The 12,500-nt window shown below is 50.2% G+C and overlaps 1 protein-coding gene across 1 annotated transcript in view; it reads left to right on the top strand.

Moving 5' to 3' along the window:
• Positions 1-12,500, top strand: part of syne1a (spectrin repeat containing, nuclear envelope 1a) — a 188,354-nt gene that overhangs the window by 77,856 nt on the left and 97,998 nt on the right. Inside the window, exons 38-43 of the mRNA XM_062550345.1 lie at positions 684-803; positions 1,182-1,304; positions 5,181-5,342; positions 7,719-7,946; positions 8,765-8,938; positions 11,270-11,461. Of these exons, the coding sequence (XP_062406329.1) occupies positions 684-803; positions 1,182-1,304; positions 5,181-5,342; positions 7,719-7,946; positions 8,765-8,938; positions 11,270-11,461 (999 nt within the window). The remainder of the gene's footprint in view (positions 1-683; positions 804-1,181; positions 1,305-5,180; positions 5,343-7,718; positions 7,947-8,764; positions 8,939-11,269; positions 11,462-12,500) is intronic.

The raw sequence follows: 12,500 nt of genomic DNA, 5'->3' as shown, positions 1-12,500 counted from the left end.
CCTCTCTCTCCCTCTCTCTCACTCTTTTTCTTCCTCTCTCTCCTCCTCTCTCTCTCTCTCCCTTTCTCTCTCTCTCTTTCTCTCTCTCCCTCTCTCTCTCCTTCTCTTCCTCTCTCTCCCTCTCTCTCTCCCTCTCTCTCCTTCTCTTTCTCTCTCTCCCTCTCTCTCCTTCTCTTCCTCTCTCTCCCTCTCTCTCACTCTTTTTCTTCCTCTCTCTCTCTCTCTCTCTCCCTTTCTCTCTCTCTTTCTCAAATTCAAATTCAAATTCAAAAAAGCTTTATTGACATGACAAGAGCACTTGTGTTGTCAAAGCATATTATAAACAATAAAATCAATCTCAGTCTCTCTCCCTTTCTCTCTCATTCTTTCTCTCTCTCAATTCTATTCAATTAAATTTTTTCAATTCATAGAGCTTTATTGGCATGACTGTAAGTGTTACAATGTTGCCAAAGCAGTAATTACATCAAACAATTAGACATTACTATTAATTATAAAAACAATTAATAACTAATACATAATTAATAATCAATTAACTCTCTCTCTCTCTCTCTCTCTATCATCTGTGCTAGTTTCCACCAGTCCGTTGCTCTCTCTACTTATTCTGTAATAATCGGCGCTGTAGTTTTTTCAATTTGTTTCATGTCTCTCTGTGTGTGTGTGTGTGTGTGTGTGTGTGTGTGTAGATGACTGCAGGTCGATGTCACACACTGCTGTCTCCAGTCACAGAGGAGTCTGGTGAGGAAGGAACCAACAGTGAGGTCTCCTCCCCCCCCACCTGCAGATCCCCCTCACCTGGAGCACAGGTACACACACACACACACACACACACACACACACACACACCTGCAGATCCCCCTCACCTGGAGCACAGGTACACACACACACACACACACACACACCTGCAGATCCCCCTCACCTGGAGCACAGGTACACACACACTCACACACACACACACACACACACACACACACACACCTGCAGATCGCCCTCACCTGGAGCACAGGTACACACACACACACACACACACACACACCTGCAGATCGCCCTCACCTGGAGCACAGGACAAACCACTCAAAATCCAAGTTCCCTCCTCAGCTACATAAATACTCCTGTCTACTCCACTGAGTCTGTGTGTGTGTGTGTGTGTGTGTGTGTGTGTGTGTGTGTGTGTGTGTGTGTAGGGTCCAGGGAAGACCTCCATCAGCGGAGCTTCTGTGCAAGATATGTTTGACCCCGTCTCCATGGAGACCAACTCCGCCCCTCTGGACGATCTGCAGCGCTCCTGGGAAACACTCAAGAACGTGGTAAGCACACACACACACACACACATTATTCACACACACACAACACACACACACACACACACATTATTCACACACACACACATTATTCACACACACACACACACACACACATTATTCACACACACACAATACACACACACACACACACACACACATTATTCACACACACACAATACACACACACATTATTCACACACACACACACACACACACACACACACACCACACTCACCACTGAGCTCCTGGGAAACACTCAAGAACGTGGTAAGCACACACACACACACACATTATTCACACACACACACATTATTCACACACACACATTATTCACACACACACAATACACACACACACACACACACACACACACACACACACCACTGAGCTTTGCACAAAGGACGCTCTGGTGGATAAGGCCATGCAGCCCATGTACACACACACACACACACACACACACACACACACCTGCAGACACTCTGGTGGATAAGGCCATGCAGCCCATGTACACACACACACACACACACACACACCTGCAGACACTCTGGTGGATAAGGCCATGCAGCCCATGTACACACACACACACACACACACACACCTGCAGACACTCTGGTGGATAAGGCCATGCAGCCCATGTACACACACACACACACACACACACACCTGCAGACACTCTGGTGGATAAGGCCATGCAGCCCATGTACACACACACACACACACACACACACCTGCAGACACTCTGGTGGATAAGGCCATGCAGCCCATGTACACACACACACACACACACACACACCTGCAGACACTCTGGTGGATAAGGCCATGCAGCCCATGTACACACACACACACACACACACACACCTGCAGACACTCTGGTGGATAAGGCCATGCAGCCCATGTACACACACACACACACACACACACACCTGCAGACACTCTGGTGGATAAGGCCATGCAGCCCATGTACACACACACACACACACACACACACACCTGCAGACACTCTGGTGGATAAGGCCATGCAGCCCATGTACACACACACACACACACACACACACACCTGCAGACACTCTGGTGGATAAGGCCATGCAGCCCATGTACACACACACACACACACACACACACCTGCAGACACTCTGGTGGATAAGGCCATGCAGCCCATGTACACACACACACACACACACACACACCTGCAGACACTCTGGTGGATAAGGCCATGCAGCCCATGTACACACACACACACACACACACACACACCTGCAGACACTCTGGTGGATAAGGCCATGCAGCCCATGTACACACACACACACACACACACACACCTGCAGACACTCTGGTGGATAAGGCCATGCAGCCCATGCATTTTGGGGGCGAGCTCCTTCAACCTGCTCACTAAAGCTCTGTGTTTACCCCCATAGTAGGCCGTCTGTCCCCATAGCAGGCCGTGCCGTCTGTCCCCAGTAACCTGCTCACTAAAGCTCTGTGTTTACCCCCATAGCAGGTCGTCTGTCCCCAGTAACCTGCTCACTAAAGCTCTGTGTTTACCCCCATAGCAGGTCGTCTGTCCCCATAGCAGGTCGTCTGTCCCCAGTAACCTGCTCACTAGAGCTCTGTGTTTACCCCCATAGCAGGTCGTCTGTCCCCAGTAACCTGCTCACTAAAGCTCTGTGTTTACCCCCATAGCAGGTCGTCTGTCCCCATAGCAGGTCGTCTGTCCCCAGTAACCTGCTCACTAAAGCTCTGTGTTTACCCCCATAGCAGGCCGTCTCATAGCAGGCCGTCTGTCCCCATAGCAGGTCGTCTGTCCCCAGTAACCTGCTCACTAAAGCTCTGTGTTTACCCCCATAGCAGGTCGTCTGCCCCCATAGCAGGTCGTCTGTCCCCAGTAACCTGCTCACTAAAGCTCTGTGTTTACCCCCATAGCAGGTCGTCTGCCCCCATAGCAGGTCGTCTGTCCCCAGTAACCTGCTCACTAAAGCTCTGTGTTTACCCCCATAGCAGGCCGTCTCATAGCAGGCCGTCTGTCCCCATAGCAGGTCGTCTGTCCCCAGTAACCTGCTCACTAAAGCTCTGTGTTTACCCCCATAGCAGGTCGTCTGTCCCCATAGCAGGTCGTCTGTCCCCAGTAACCTGCTCACTAAAGCTCTGTGTTTACCCCCATAGCAGGTCGTCTGTCCCCATAGCAGGTCGTCTGTCCCCAGTAACCTGCTCACTAAAGCTCTGTGTTTACCCCCATAGCAGGTCGTCTGTCCCCAGTAACCTGCTCACTAAAGCTCTGTGTTTACCCCCATAGCAGGTCGTCTGTCCCCATAGCAGGTCGTCTGTCCCCAGTAACCTGCTCACTAAAGCTCTGTGTTTACCCCCATAGCAGGTCGTCTGTCCCCATAGCAGGTCGTCTGTCCCCAGTAACCTGCTCACTAGAGCTCTGAGAAGCAGACTCATCCCTCTCTCTCTCTCTCTCTCTCTAGATCAGTGAGAAACAGACTCATCCCCCTCTCTCTCTCTCTCTCTAGATCAGTGAGAAGCAGACTCATCCCTCTCTCTCTCTCTCTCTCTGTCTCTCTAGATCAGTGAGAAGCAGACTCATCCCCCTCTCTCTCTCTCTCTCTCTCTAGATCAGTGAGAAGCAGACTCATCCTTCTCTCTCTCTCTCTCTAGATCAGTGAGAAGCAGACTCATCCCTCTCTCTCTCTCTCTCTCTCTCTCTAGATCAGTGAGAAGCAGACTCATCCCCCTCTCTCTCTCTCTCTCTCTCTAGATCAGTGAGAAGCAGACTCATCCCTCTCTCTCTCTCTCTCTCTCTCTCTCTCTCTAGATCAGTGAGAAGCAGACTCATCTCTCTCTCTCTCTCTCTCTCTCTCTCTCTCTCTCTAGATCAGTGAGAAGCAGACTCATCCCTCTCTCTCTCTCTCTCTCTCTCTCTCTCTCTCTCTAGATCGGTGAGAAGCAGACGTGTCTGTATGAGGCTCTAGAGCGGCAGCAGCATTATCAGGAGGCTCATCCCTCTCTCTCTCTCTCTCTCTCTCTCTCTCTCTCTCCCTCTCTCTCTCTCTCTCTCTCTCTAGATCAGTGAGAAGCAGACGTGTCTGTATGAGGCTCTAGAGCAGCAGCAGCACTATCAGGAGAAGCAGACTCATCCCCCTCTCTCTCTCTCTCTCTCTCTCTCTCTCTCTAGATCAGTGAGAAGCAGACTCATCCCTCTCTCTCTCTCTCTCTCTCTCTCTAGATCAGTGAGAAGCAGACTCATCCCTCTCTCTCTCTCTCTCTCTCTCTCTCTCTCTAGATCAGTGAGAAGCAGACTCATCCCCCTCTCTCTCTCTCTCTCTAGATCAGTGAGAAGCAGACGTGTCTGTACGAGGCTCTAGAGCGGCAGCAGCATTATCATCCCTCTCTCTCTCTCTCTCTCTCTCTCTCTCTCTAGATCAGTGAGAAGCAGACTCATCCCCCTCTCTCTCTCTCTCTCTAGATCAGTGAGAAGCAGACGTGTCTGTACGAGGCTCTAGAGCGGCAGCAGCATTATCATCCCTCTCTCTCTCTCTCTCTCTCTCTCTCTCTCTCTCTCTCTCTCTAGATCAGTGAGAAGCAGGCTCATCCCTCTCTCTCTCTCTCTCTCTCTCTCTCTCTAGATCGGTGAGAAGCAGACGTGTCTGTATGAGGCTCTAGAGCGGCAGCAGCATTATCAGGAGACTCATCCCTCTCTCTCTCTCTCTCTCTCTCTCTCTCTCCCTCTCTAGATCGGTGAGAAGCAGACGTGTCTGTATGAGGCTCTAGAGCGGCAGCAGCAGACTCATCCCTCTCTCTCTCTCTCTCTCTCTCTCTCTCTCTAGATCAGTGAGACTCATCCCTCTCTCTCTCTCTCTCTCTCTCTCTCTCCCTCTCTAGATCAGTGAGAAGCAGACGTGTCTGTATGAGGCTCTAGAGCGCCAGCAGCACTATCAGGAGGCTCTGCAGTCCGTCTCCACCAAGATGGAGGCGCTGGAGGCCCAGCTGAGCGAGAGCCTGGACCAGCACAGGACCCCAGAGAGCCAGATGGCCTCTCACCAGGTACACACACACACACACACACACACACACACACACACACACAGGTTCACACCAACGAGAGCAAAATAAATGTTTTAAAAGTGGTGTCATCAGATTATTTGCTACGACGTAAGACCGTTTTGCTGGACAGCAAGAATCCGATAGATGATCCGATATATGTTTTCAATAACGTTGTTTGTTGCTTCTATCCACGTTATCTCCAGTGGTTTAGTTTACTTGCGCAGACGCACACACACATTGAATAAGTGCTCACATCACTGCCCCCTAATTTGCCTCTTTATATGATACCTAATTAAGAAATAATTCATAGTCTGGAAACGGTTTACTTTCTTTTTCTTTCGATTCGTGGTTCCATACCATATTTCAACTGTGCCACAAATTATCCACTGATCAGCAATCTCCTCGTCGAGGTGCCTAACGCTGCAGAGTATAGGGTGACTAGACGTCCCCAAAAAATCAGTCAAGAAATACAAGGAGTTGTCCCGAATCCCGAATCCAGCCCTAATTTTGCCGAAAAGTGTAGTCTACTATATGAGTCTTGAGTAGCCTAGTTAGTCTACTATAGCAGAGTCTTGAGTAGCCTAGTTAGTCTACTATAGCAGAGTCTCGAGTAGCCTAGTTAGTCTACTATAGCAGAGTCTCGAGTAGCCTAGTTAGTCTACTATAGCAGAGTGAGTAGCCTAGTTAGTCTACTATAGCAGAGTATAGTCTACTATAGCAGAGTCTTGAGTAGCCTAGTTAGTCTACTACAGCAGAGTCTTGTGTAGCCTAGTTAGTCTACTATAGCAGAGTCTTGAGCAGCCTAGTTAGTCTACTATAGCGGAGTCTTGAGTAGCCTAGTTAGTCTACTATAGCAGAGTCTTGAGTTGCCTAGTTAGTCTACTATAGCAGAGTCTTGAGTAGCCTAGTTAGTCTACTATAGCAGAGTCTTGAGTAGCCTAGTTATTGAGGATGAAGAGGGAGAGGAGGAGGATGAGAGAGAGGAGGATGAGGATGAGGGAGAGGAGGATGAATAGGGAGAGGAGGATGAAGAGGGATGAATGTAAGGAAAAGTGTAGTCTACTATAGCAGAGTCTTGAGTAGCGTAGTTAGTCTACTATAGCAGAGTCTTGAGTAGCCTAGTTAGTCTACTATAGCAGAGTCTTGAGTAGCCTAGTTAGTCTACTATAGCAGAGTCTTGAGTAGCCTAGTTAGTCTACTATAGCAGAGTGAGTAGCCTAGTTAGTCTACTATAGCAGAGTCTTGAGTAGCCTAGTTAGTCTACTATAGCAGAGTCTTGAGTAGCCTAGTTAGTCTACTATAGCAGAGTCTTGAGTAGCCTAGTTAGTCTACTATAGCAGAGTCTTGAGTAGCCTAGTTAGTCTACTATAGCAGAGTCTTGAGTAGCCTAGTTAGTCTACTATAGCAGAGTCTTGAGTAGCCTAGTTAGTCTACTATAGCAGAGTCTTGAGCAGCCTAGTTAGTCTACTATAGCAGAGTGAGTAGCCTAGTTAGTCTACTATAGCAGAGTATAGTCTACTATAGCAGAGTCTTGAGTAGCCTAGTTAGTCTACTACAGCAGAGTCTTGAGCAGCCTAGTTAGTCTACTATATGAGTCTTGAGCAGCCTAGTTAGTCTACTATAGCAGAGTCTTGAGCAGCCTAGTTAGTCTACTATAGCAGAGTCTTGAGCAGCCTAGTTATTGACAGATACATTAAAAGCTATTCATTGAAGGTGGTTGGCTGCTCATTGCCTGTATCTTTAGAAAACAATGTGTGTAGCATTCTCGGTCGAATTGAGAGTACTGTAAGCTCATTTTCATTCATTGTTGACATGGAGGCTCAGCAGCTCCTGGACCTGATGAACATGCCGCTAAAAACCACAAGTTTGCACAAGTTGCAGCTGTGAGGACAGGGAGCAAAACACAAACACACACACACACAGACCCACTTATCAGCACACAAACACACACACACCCAGTGTTTCTGTGTGACTCGGACTGACTGATGTAAATGGTTTCCTTGTGTTTCTGTGTGTGTGTGTGTGTGTGTTTCTGTGCGTGCGTGCGTGCGTGCGTGCGTGCGTGCGTGCGTGTGTGCGTGTGTGTGTGTGTGTGTGTGTGTGTTTCTGTGTGTGTGTGTGTGTGTGTGTGTGTGTGTCTGTGTGTGTGTGTGTGTGTGTGCGCGTGCGCGTGCGCGCGCATGTGTGTGTGTGTGTGTGTGTGTGTGGGTCTGTGTGTGTGTGTGTGTGTGTGTGTGTGTGTGTGTGTGTGTGTGTGTGTGTGTGTGTGTGTGTGTGTGTGTGTGTGTGTGTGTGTGTGTGTGTGTGTGTGTGTGTGTGTGTGTGTGTGTGTGCGTGCGTGCGTGCGTGCGTGCGTGCGTGTGTGTGTGTGTCTAGGCTCTGCTGGATGAGATGCTGATGCTGCAGGATGAGTTGGGGGAGCTGCAGGAGTGTTTCTCTGAGGAGCTGCACACACACGACACACACGACACACACACCCCCCCCGCGGAGATGGACCCTGAGGTCGGAGGTCAACAGCAGGCGCTCCAGTCCACCCTGACCGTGCTGGCCGAACGCATGGCCACCATCCGCATGAAGGCGTCTGGCAAACGGCAGCTACTAGAGGTACACACACACACACACACACACACACACACACACACACACACACACACACGCGCATGACCACCATCCGCATGAAGGCGTCTGGCAAACGGCAGCTACTAGAGGTACACACTCACACACACACACACCCACACACACACACACACACACACACACACACATACACATGGCCACCATGCGCATGAAGGCGTCTGGCAAACGCCAGCTACTGGTACACACTCACACACACACTGGTCTTACACTGCTCCTCTGTGTGTGTGTGTGTGATGTGTGTGATGTGTGTGTGATGTGTGTGTGTGTGTGTGTATGTGTGATGTGTGTGTGTGTGTGTGTGTGTGATGTGTGTGTGTGTGTGTGTGATGTGTGTGTGTGTGTGTGTGTGTGTGTGTGTGTGTGTGTGTGTGTGTGTGTGTGTGTGTGTGTGTGTGTGTGTGTGTGTGTGTGTGTGTGTGTGTGTGTGTGTGTGTGTGTGTGTGATGTGTGTGTGATGTGTGTGTGTGTGTGTGTGTGTGTGTGTGTGTGTGTGTGTGTGTGTGTGATGTGTGTGTGTGTGTGTGTGTGTGTGTGATGTGTGTGTGTGTGTGTGTGTGATGTGTGTGTGATGTGTGTGTGTGTGTGTGTGTGTGTGTGATGTGTGTGATGTGTGTGTGTGTGTGTGTGTGATGTGTGTGTGTGTGTGTGTGTGTGTGTGTGTGTGTGTGTGTGTGTGTGTGATGTGTGTGTGTGTGTGTGTGTGTGTGATGTGTGTGTGATGTGTGTGTGTGTGTGTGTGTGTGTGTGTGTGTGTGTGTGTGTGTGTGTGTGTGTGTGTGTCTCAGGAGCGTCTGAGTGAGCAGCTGGAGGAGCAGCGTCAGGAACAAGCTTTGCAGCGTTGCCATAGCGAGGCGGAGGAGCTCGACCATTGGCTGCTCAGCACCCGGGCCACGCTAAGCTCCGCCCTGCAGCCACGCCCACAAGACATGGACATGGAGGAGCAGCTGATCGACTGTCAGGTGAGTGATGTCATCAAAAGGGGACAGCAGAAATGAATGGGTGCCTCTCAACATCTCTCCTCGATCCTCGAGAGGCGTTCCCACTGATCTATAACTAAGACTGGATAGACTATCCCATTGTTGCCGCCCCATCATTCTTTATCTACATCAGTGAGGATGAGGATCGAGGAAGGAAGGGAGGATAAAAGACCAAATGAGAGGCACCCATAGTGTCCACTAGAAGTTCTGGTGACGAAACAGTCAAGTGAGAGTGATGTCATCAAAAGGGGACAGCAGAAATGAATAGGCGAGTTGGTGGTGGGGCAGCATCGAGCAGCGCTGAGCAGCACAAGATGCACGTGGTTAAAAATCTGTCCACGATGGTCTAGATGGGCGTGTTTACGACTCTGCAGTCGATATATCACATGGCCTCAACTTATCGCGGGAGCAAGGCGTGGCAAGGCAGCTGCTGTGCAGCAGCGCAGTATCTCTCCAGGTACTGCGGAGCCTAGACCCTGCCTTCATGACGTCAAATATAATTGGCTGGTGTTATGTGCTGGCGTTTAGATGCCTCTTCATATCCACAAGGGCCCGTGCCTCATGTTTTGTCACGTGGTCACGTCTAGACTACGGGAAGTAGAGAGTGCACAACTTTATATCCCCTCCCCTGCTGTCACCGGCAGATCTCGCTGCTGCAAGAGGTCAGTTGGAGTTGAACTTGAACGCGCCTCACGTGTCCACGAGGAGTTCTGACATCATAATAAAGACTCTCTGGGTTCCCATGGGCCATGGAATTTCTGGAATATCATGGAATTTTGGAAAGTCTATTCCAGACATGGGAAGTCAGGAAATTTGATCAATCTTACCTTATTATTATATTATAGGTATTAGCCTTATTTAAGATGAACAGTTCTATTACCAAGTGGTATTAGCCTTATTTAAGATGAACAGTTCTATTTGGTATCATTTTATTAACCTCATTTTAGGATGAAAAGTTCTATTTGGTATAATTTTATTAACCTTATTTTAGGATGAAAAGTTCTATTTGGTATGAAAAGACTCACCTAGCACTCTCGCAAAAGATCATTTTGACTTAATTTAAGGAGTCTTATTTTAAGGAGTCTTATCTAGACAAATTTACTAGGGTAAGGGTTAGGGTTAGAAGACCCACTGGCAGACACATTTACTTGTTTTCAGGGTGAGATGTCTTAATTTAAGAATGTGTGTGTTTGTGTGTGTGTGTGTGTTTGCGTTTGTGTGTGTGGCTGTTAGAGTGTGATGTGATATCTCTTGGGTTAGGTAAGGACGACAGTCAGAGGTCTCAGTAGCAGATGGGATTTCTACAATCAGATTACATCCCAATTGGCCACACACACACACACACACGCACACACACACACACACACTCTGTCTGATCATGTCTGATCCTTCTGGCACCATTGGAGGGGGGGGGCATGTTTTGGGGGGACAGGGGATTAAGGGGAACTCATCCTGATGCTGCTAATGTCATCCTGATGCTGCTAATGTTAGGCTGGTGTTGTTAATGTTAGCCTGGTGATGCTAATGTTAGCCCAGGGCTGCCAATGTTAGCCTGGTGATGCTAATGTTAGCCCAGGGCTGCCAATGTTAGCCTGGTGTTGTTAATGTTCGCCTGGTGTTGTTAATGTTCGCCTGGTGCTGCTAATGTTAGTCTGATGCTGCTAGCTAAATGGTAGCCTATTGTTATTCTGGGTAAAATCCGTAGAGGATGTAACTGGAAGCAGAATGTCTCACATATTGAGTAGGAGGTTTCATATCAACCCTGCTGTAAAAACAGCTAGACACCAGCTTATGTTGGCTGGTTTGGCCATTTTGGTGGTCATGCTGGTGTGACCAGCCTGCCAAGCTACACCAAGATACAGCACACCACCTCAGCACACCACCTCAACACCACCTCAACACCACCATAACACCACCTTAACACCACCTCAACACCACCTTTAGCTGGTCAACCAGCACACCACCTCAACACCACCTCAACACCACCATAACACCACCTTAACACCACCTCAACACCACCTTTAGCTGGTCAACCAGCACACTACCTCAACACCACCTTAACACCACCTCAACACCACCTCAACACCACCTTTAGCTTGTCAACCAGCACACTACCTCAACACCACCTTAACACCACCTCAACACCACCTTAACACCACCTCAACACCACCTTTAGCTGGTCAACCAGCACACCACCTTAACACCACCTCCAGTTGGTCAACCAGTACATCACCTTATGTTCCCTTTAGAACATACTGCTGGAGATCGAGCAGAAGGTGTCGAGTCTGATGTTCCTCTCTATGTTCCCTTTAGAACATGCTGCTGGAGATCGAACAGAAGGTGTCGTGTCTGTCGGAACTCAGCGTTCACAGTGAGAGTCTGCTGCTGGAGGGGCGGAGCCACACGCGCGGGGGGGCGGAGCAACTCAGCCAGCGGCTGCATGGTCTTAAAGCCAGTCTTGTTGAGCTCCAACGCATTCTACAGGACAAACAAATACACATCCAGGTCAGTGTCACACAGGTCAGGGGTATCAGGGGTATTAGGGGCAGGTCAGGGGTATCTGGGGCAGGTCAGGGGTATCTGGGGCAGGTCAGGGGTATCTGGGGCAGGTCAGGGGTATTAGGGGTATCAGGGGCAGGTCAGGGGTATCAGGGGTATCAGGGGCAGGTCAGGGGTATCAGGGGCAGGTCAGGGGTATCTGGGGCAGGTCAGGGGTATTAGGGGTATCTGGGGCAGGTCAGGGGTATCAGGGGTATCTGGGGCAGGTCAGGGGTATCAGGGGTATCTGGGGCAGGTCAGGGGTATTAGGGGTATCTGGGGCAGGTCAGGGGTATCAGGGGTATCAGGGGTATTAGGGGTATCTGGGACAGGTCAGGGGTATCTGGGGCAGGTCAGGGGTATCTGGGGCAGGTCAGGGGTATCTGGGGCAGGTCAGGGGTATTAGGGGCAGGTCAGGGGTATTAGGGGCAGGTCAGGGGTATCTGGGGCAGGTCAGGGGTATCAGGGGCAGGTCAGGGGTATCTGGGGCAGGTCAGGGGTATCAGGGGCAGGTCAGGGGTATCTGGGGCAGGTCAGGGGTATCAGGGGCAGGTCAGGGGTATCAGGGGCAGGTCAGGGGTATCAGGGGTATCTGGGGCAGGTCAGGGGTATCAGGGGTATCTGGGGCAGGTCAGGGGTATCAGGGGTATCTGGGGTATCTGGGGCAGGTCAGGGGTATCAGGGGTATCTGGGGCAGGTCAGGGGTATTAGGGGTATCTGGGGCAGGTCAGGGGTATCAGGGGTATCTGGGGCAGGTCAGGGGTATTAGGGGTATCTGGGGCAGGTCAGGGGTATCTGGGGCAGGTCAGGGGTATCTGGGGTATCTGGGGCAGGTCAGGGGTATCAGGGGTATCTGGGGCAGGTCAGGGGTATTAGGGGTATCTGGGGCAGGTCAGGGGTATCTGGGGCAGGTCAGGGGTATCAGGGGTATCTGGGGCAGGTCAGGGGTATCTGGGGTATCAGGGGCAGGTCAGGGGTATCTGGGGTATCTGGGGCAAGTCAGGGG

Source organism: Sardina pilchardus, chromosome 12 (assembly GCF_963854185.1).
Source record: "Sardina pilchardus chromosome 12, fSarPil1.1, whole genome shotgun sequence".
Classification (NCBI taxonomy): Eukaryota; Metazoa; Chordata; class Actinopteri; order Clupeiformes; family Clupeidae; genus Sardina; species Sardina pilchardus.
Note: the sequence above shows the minus strand (reverse complement) of the source record. Positions and strands in the feature narration are given on the sequence as shown.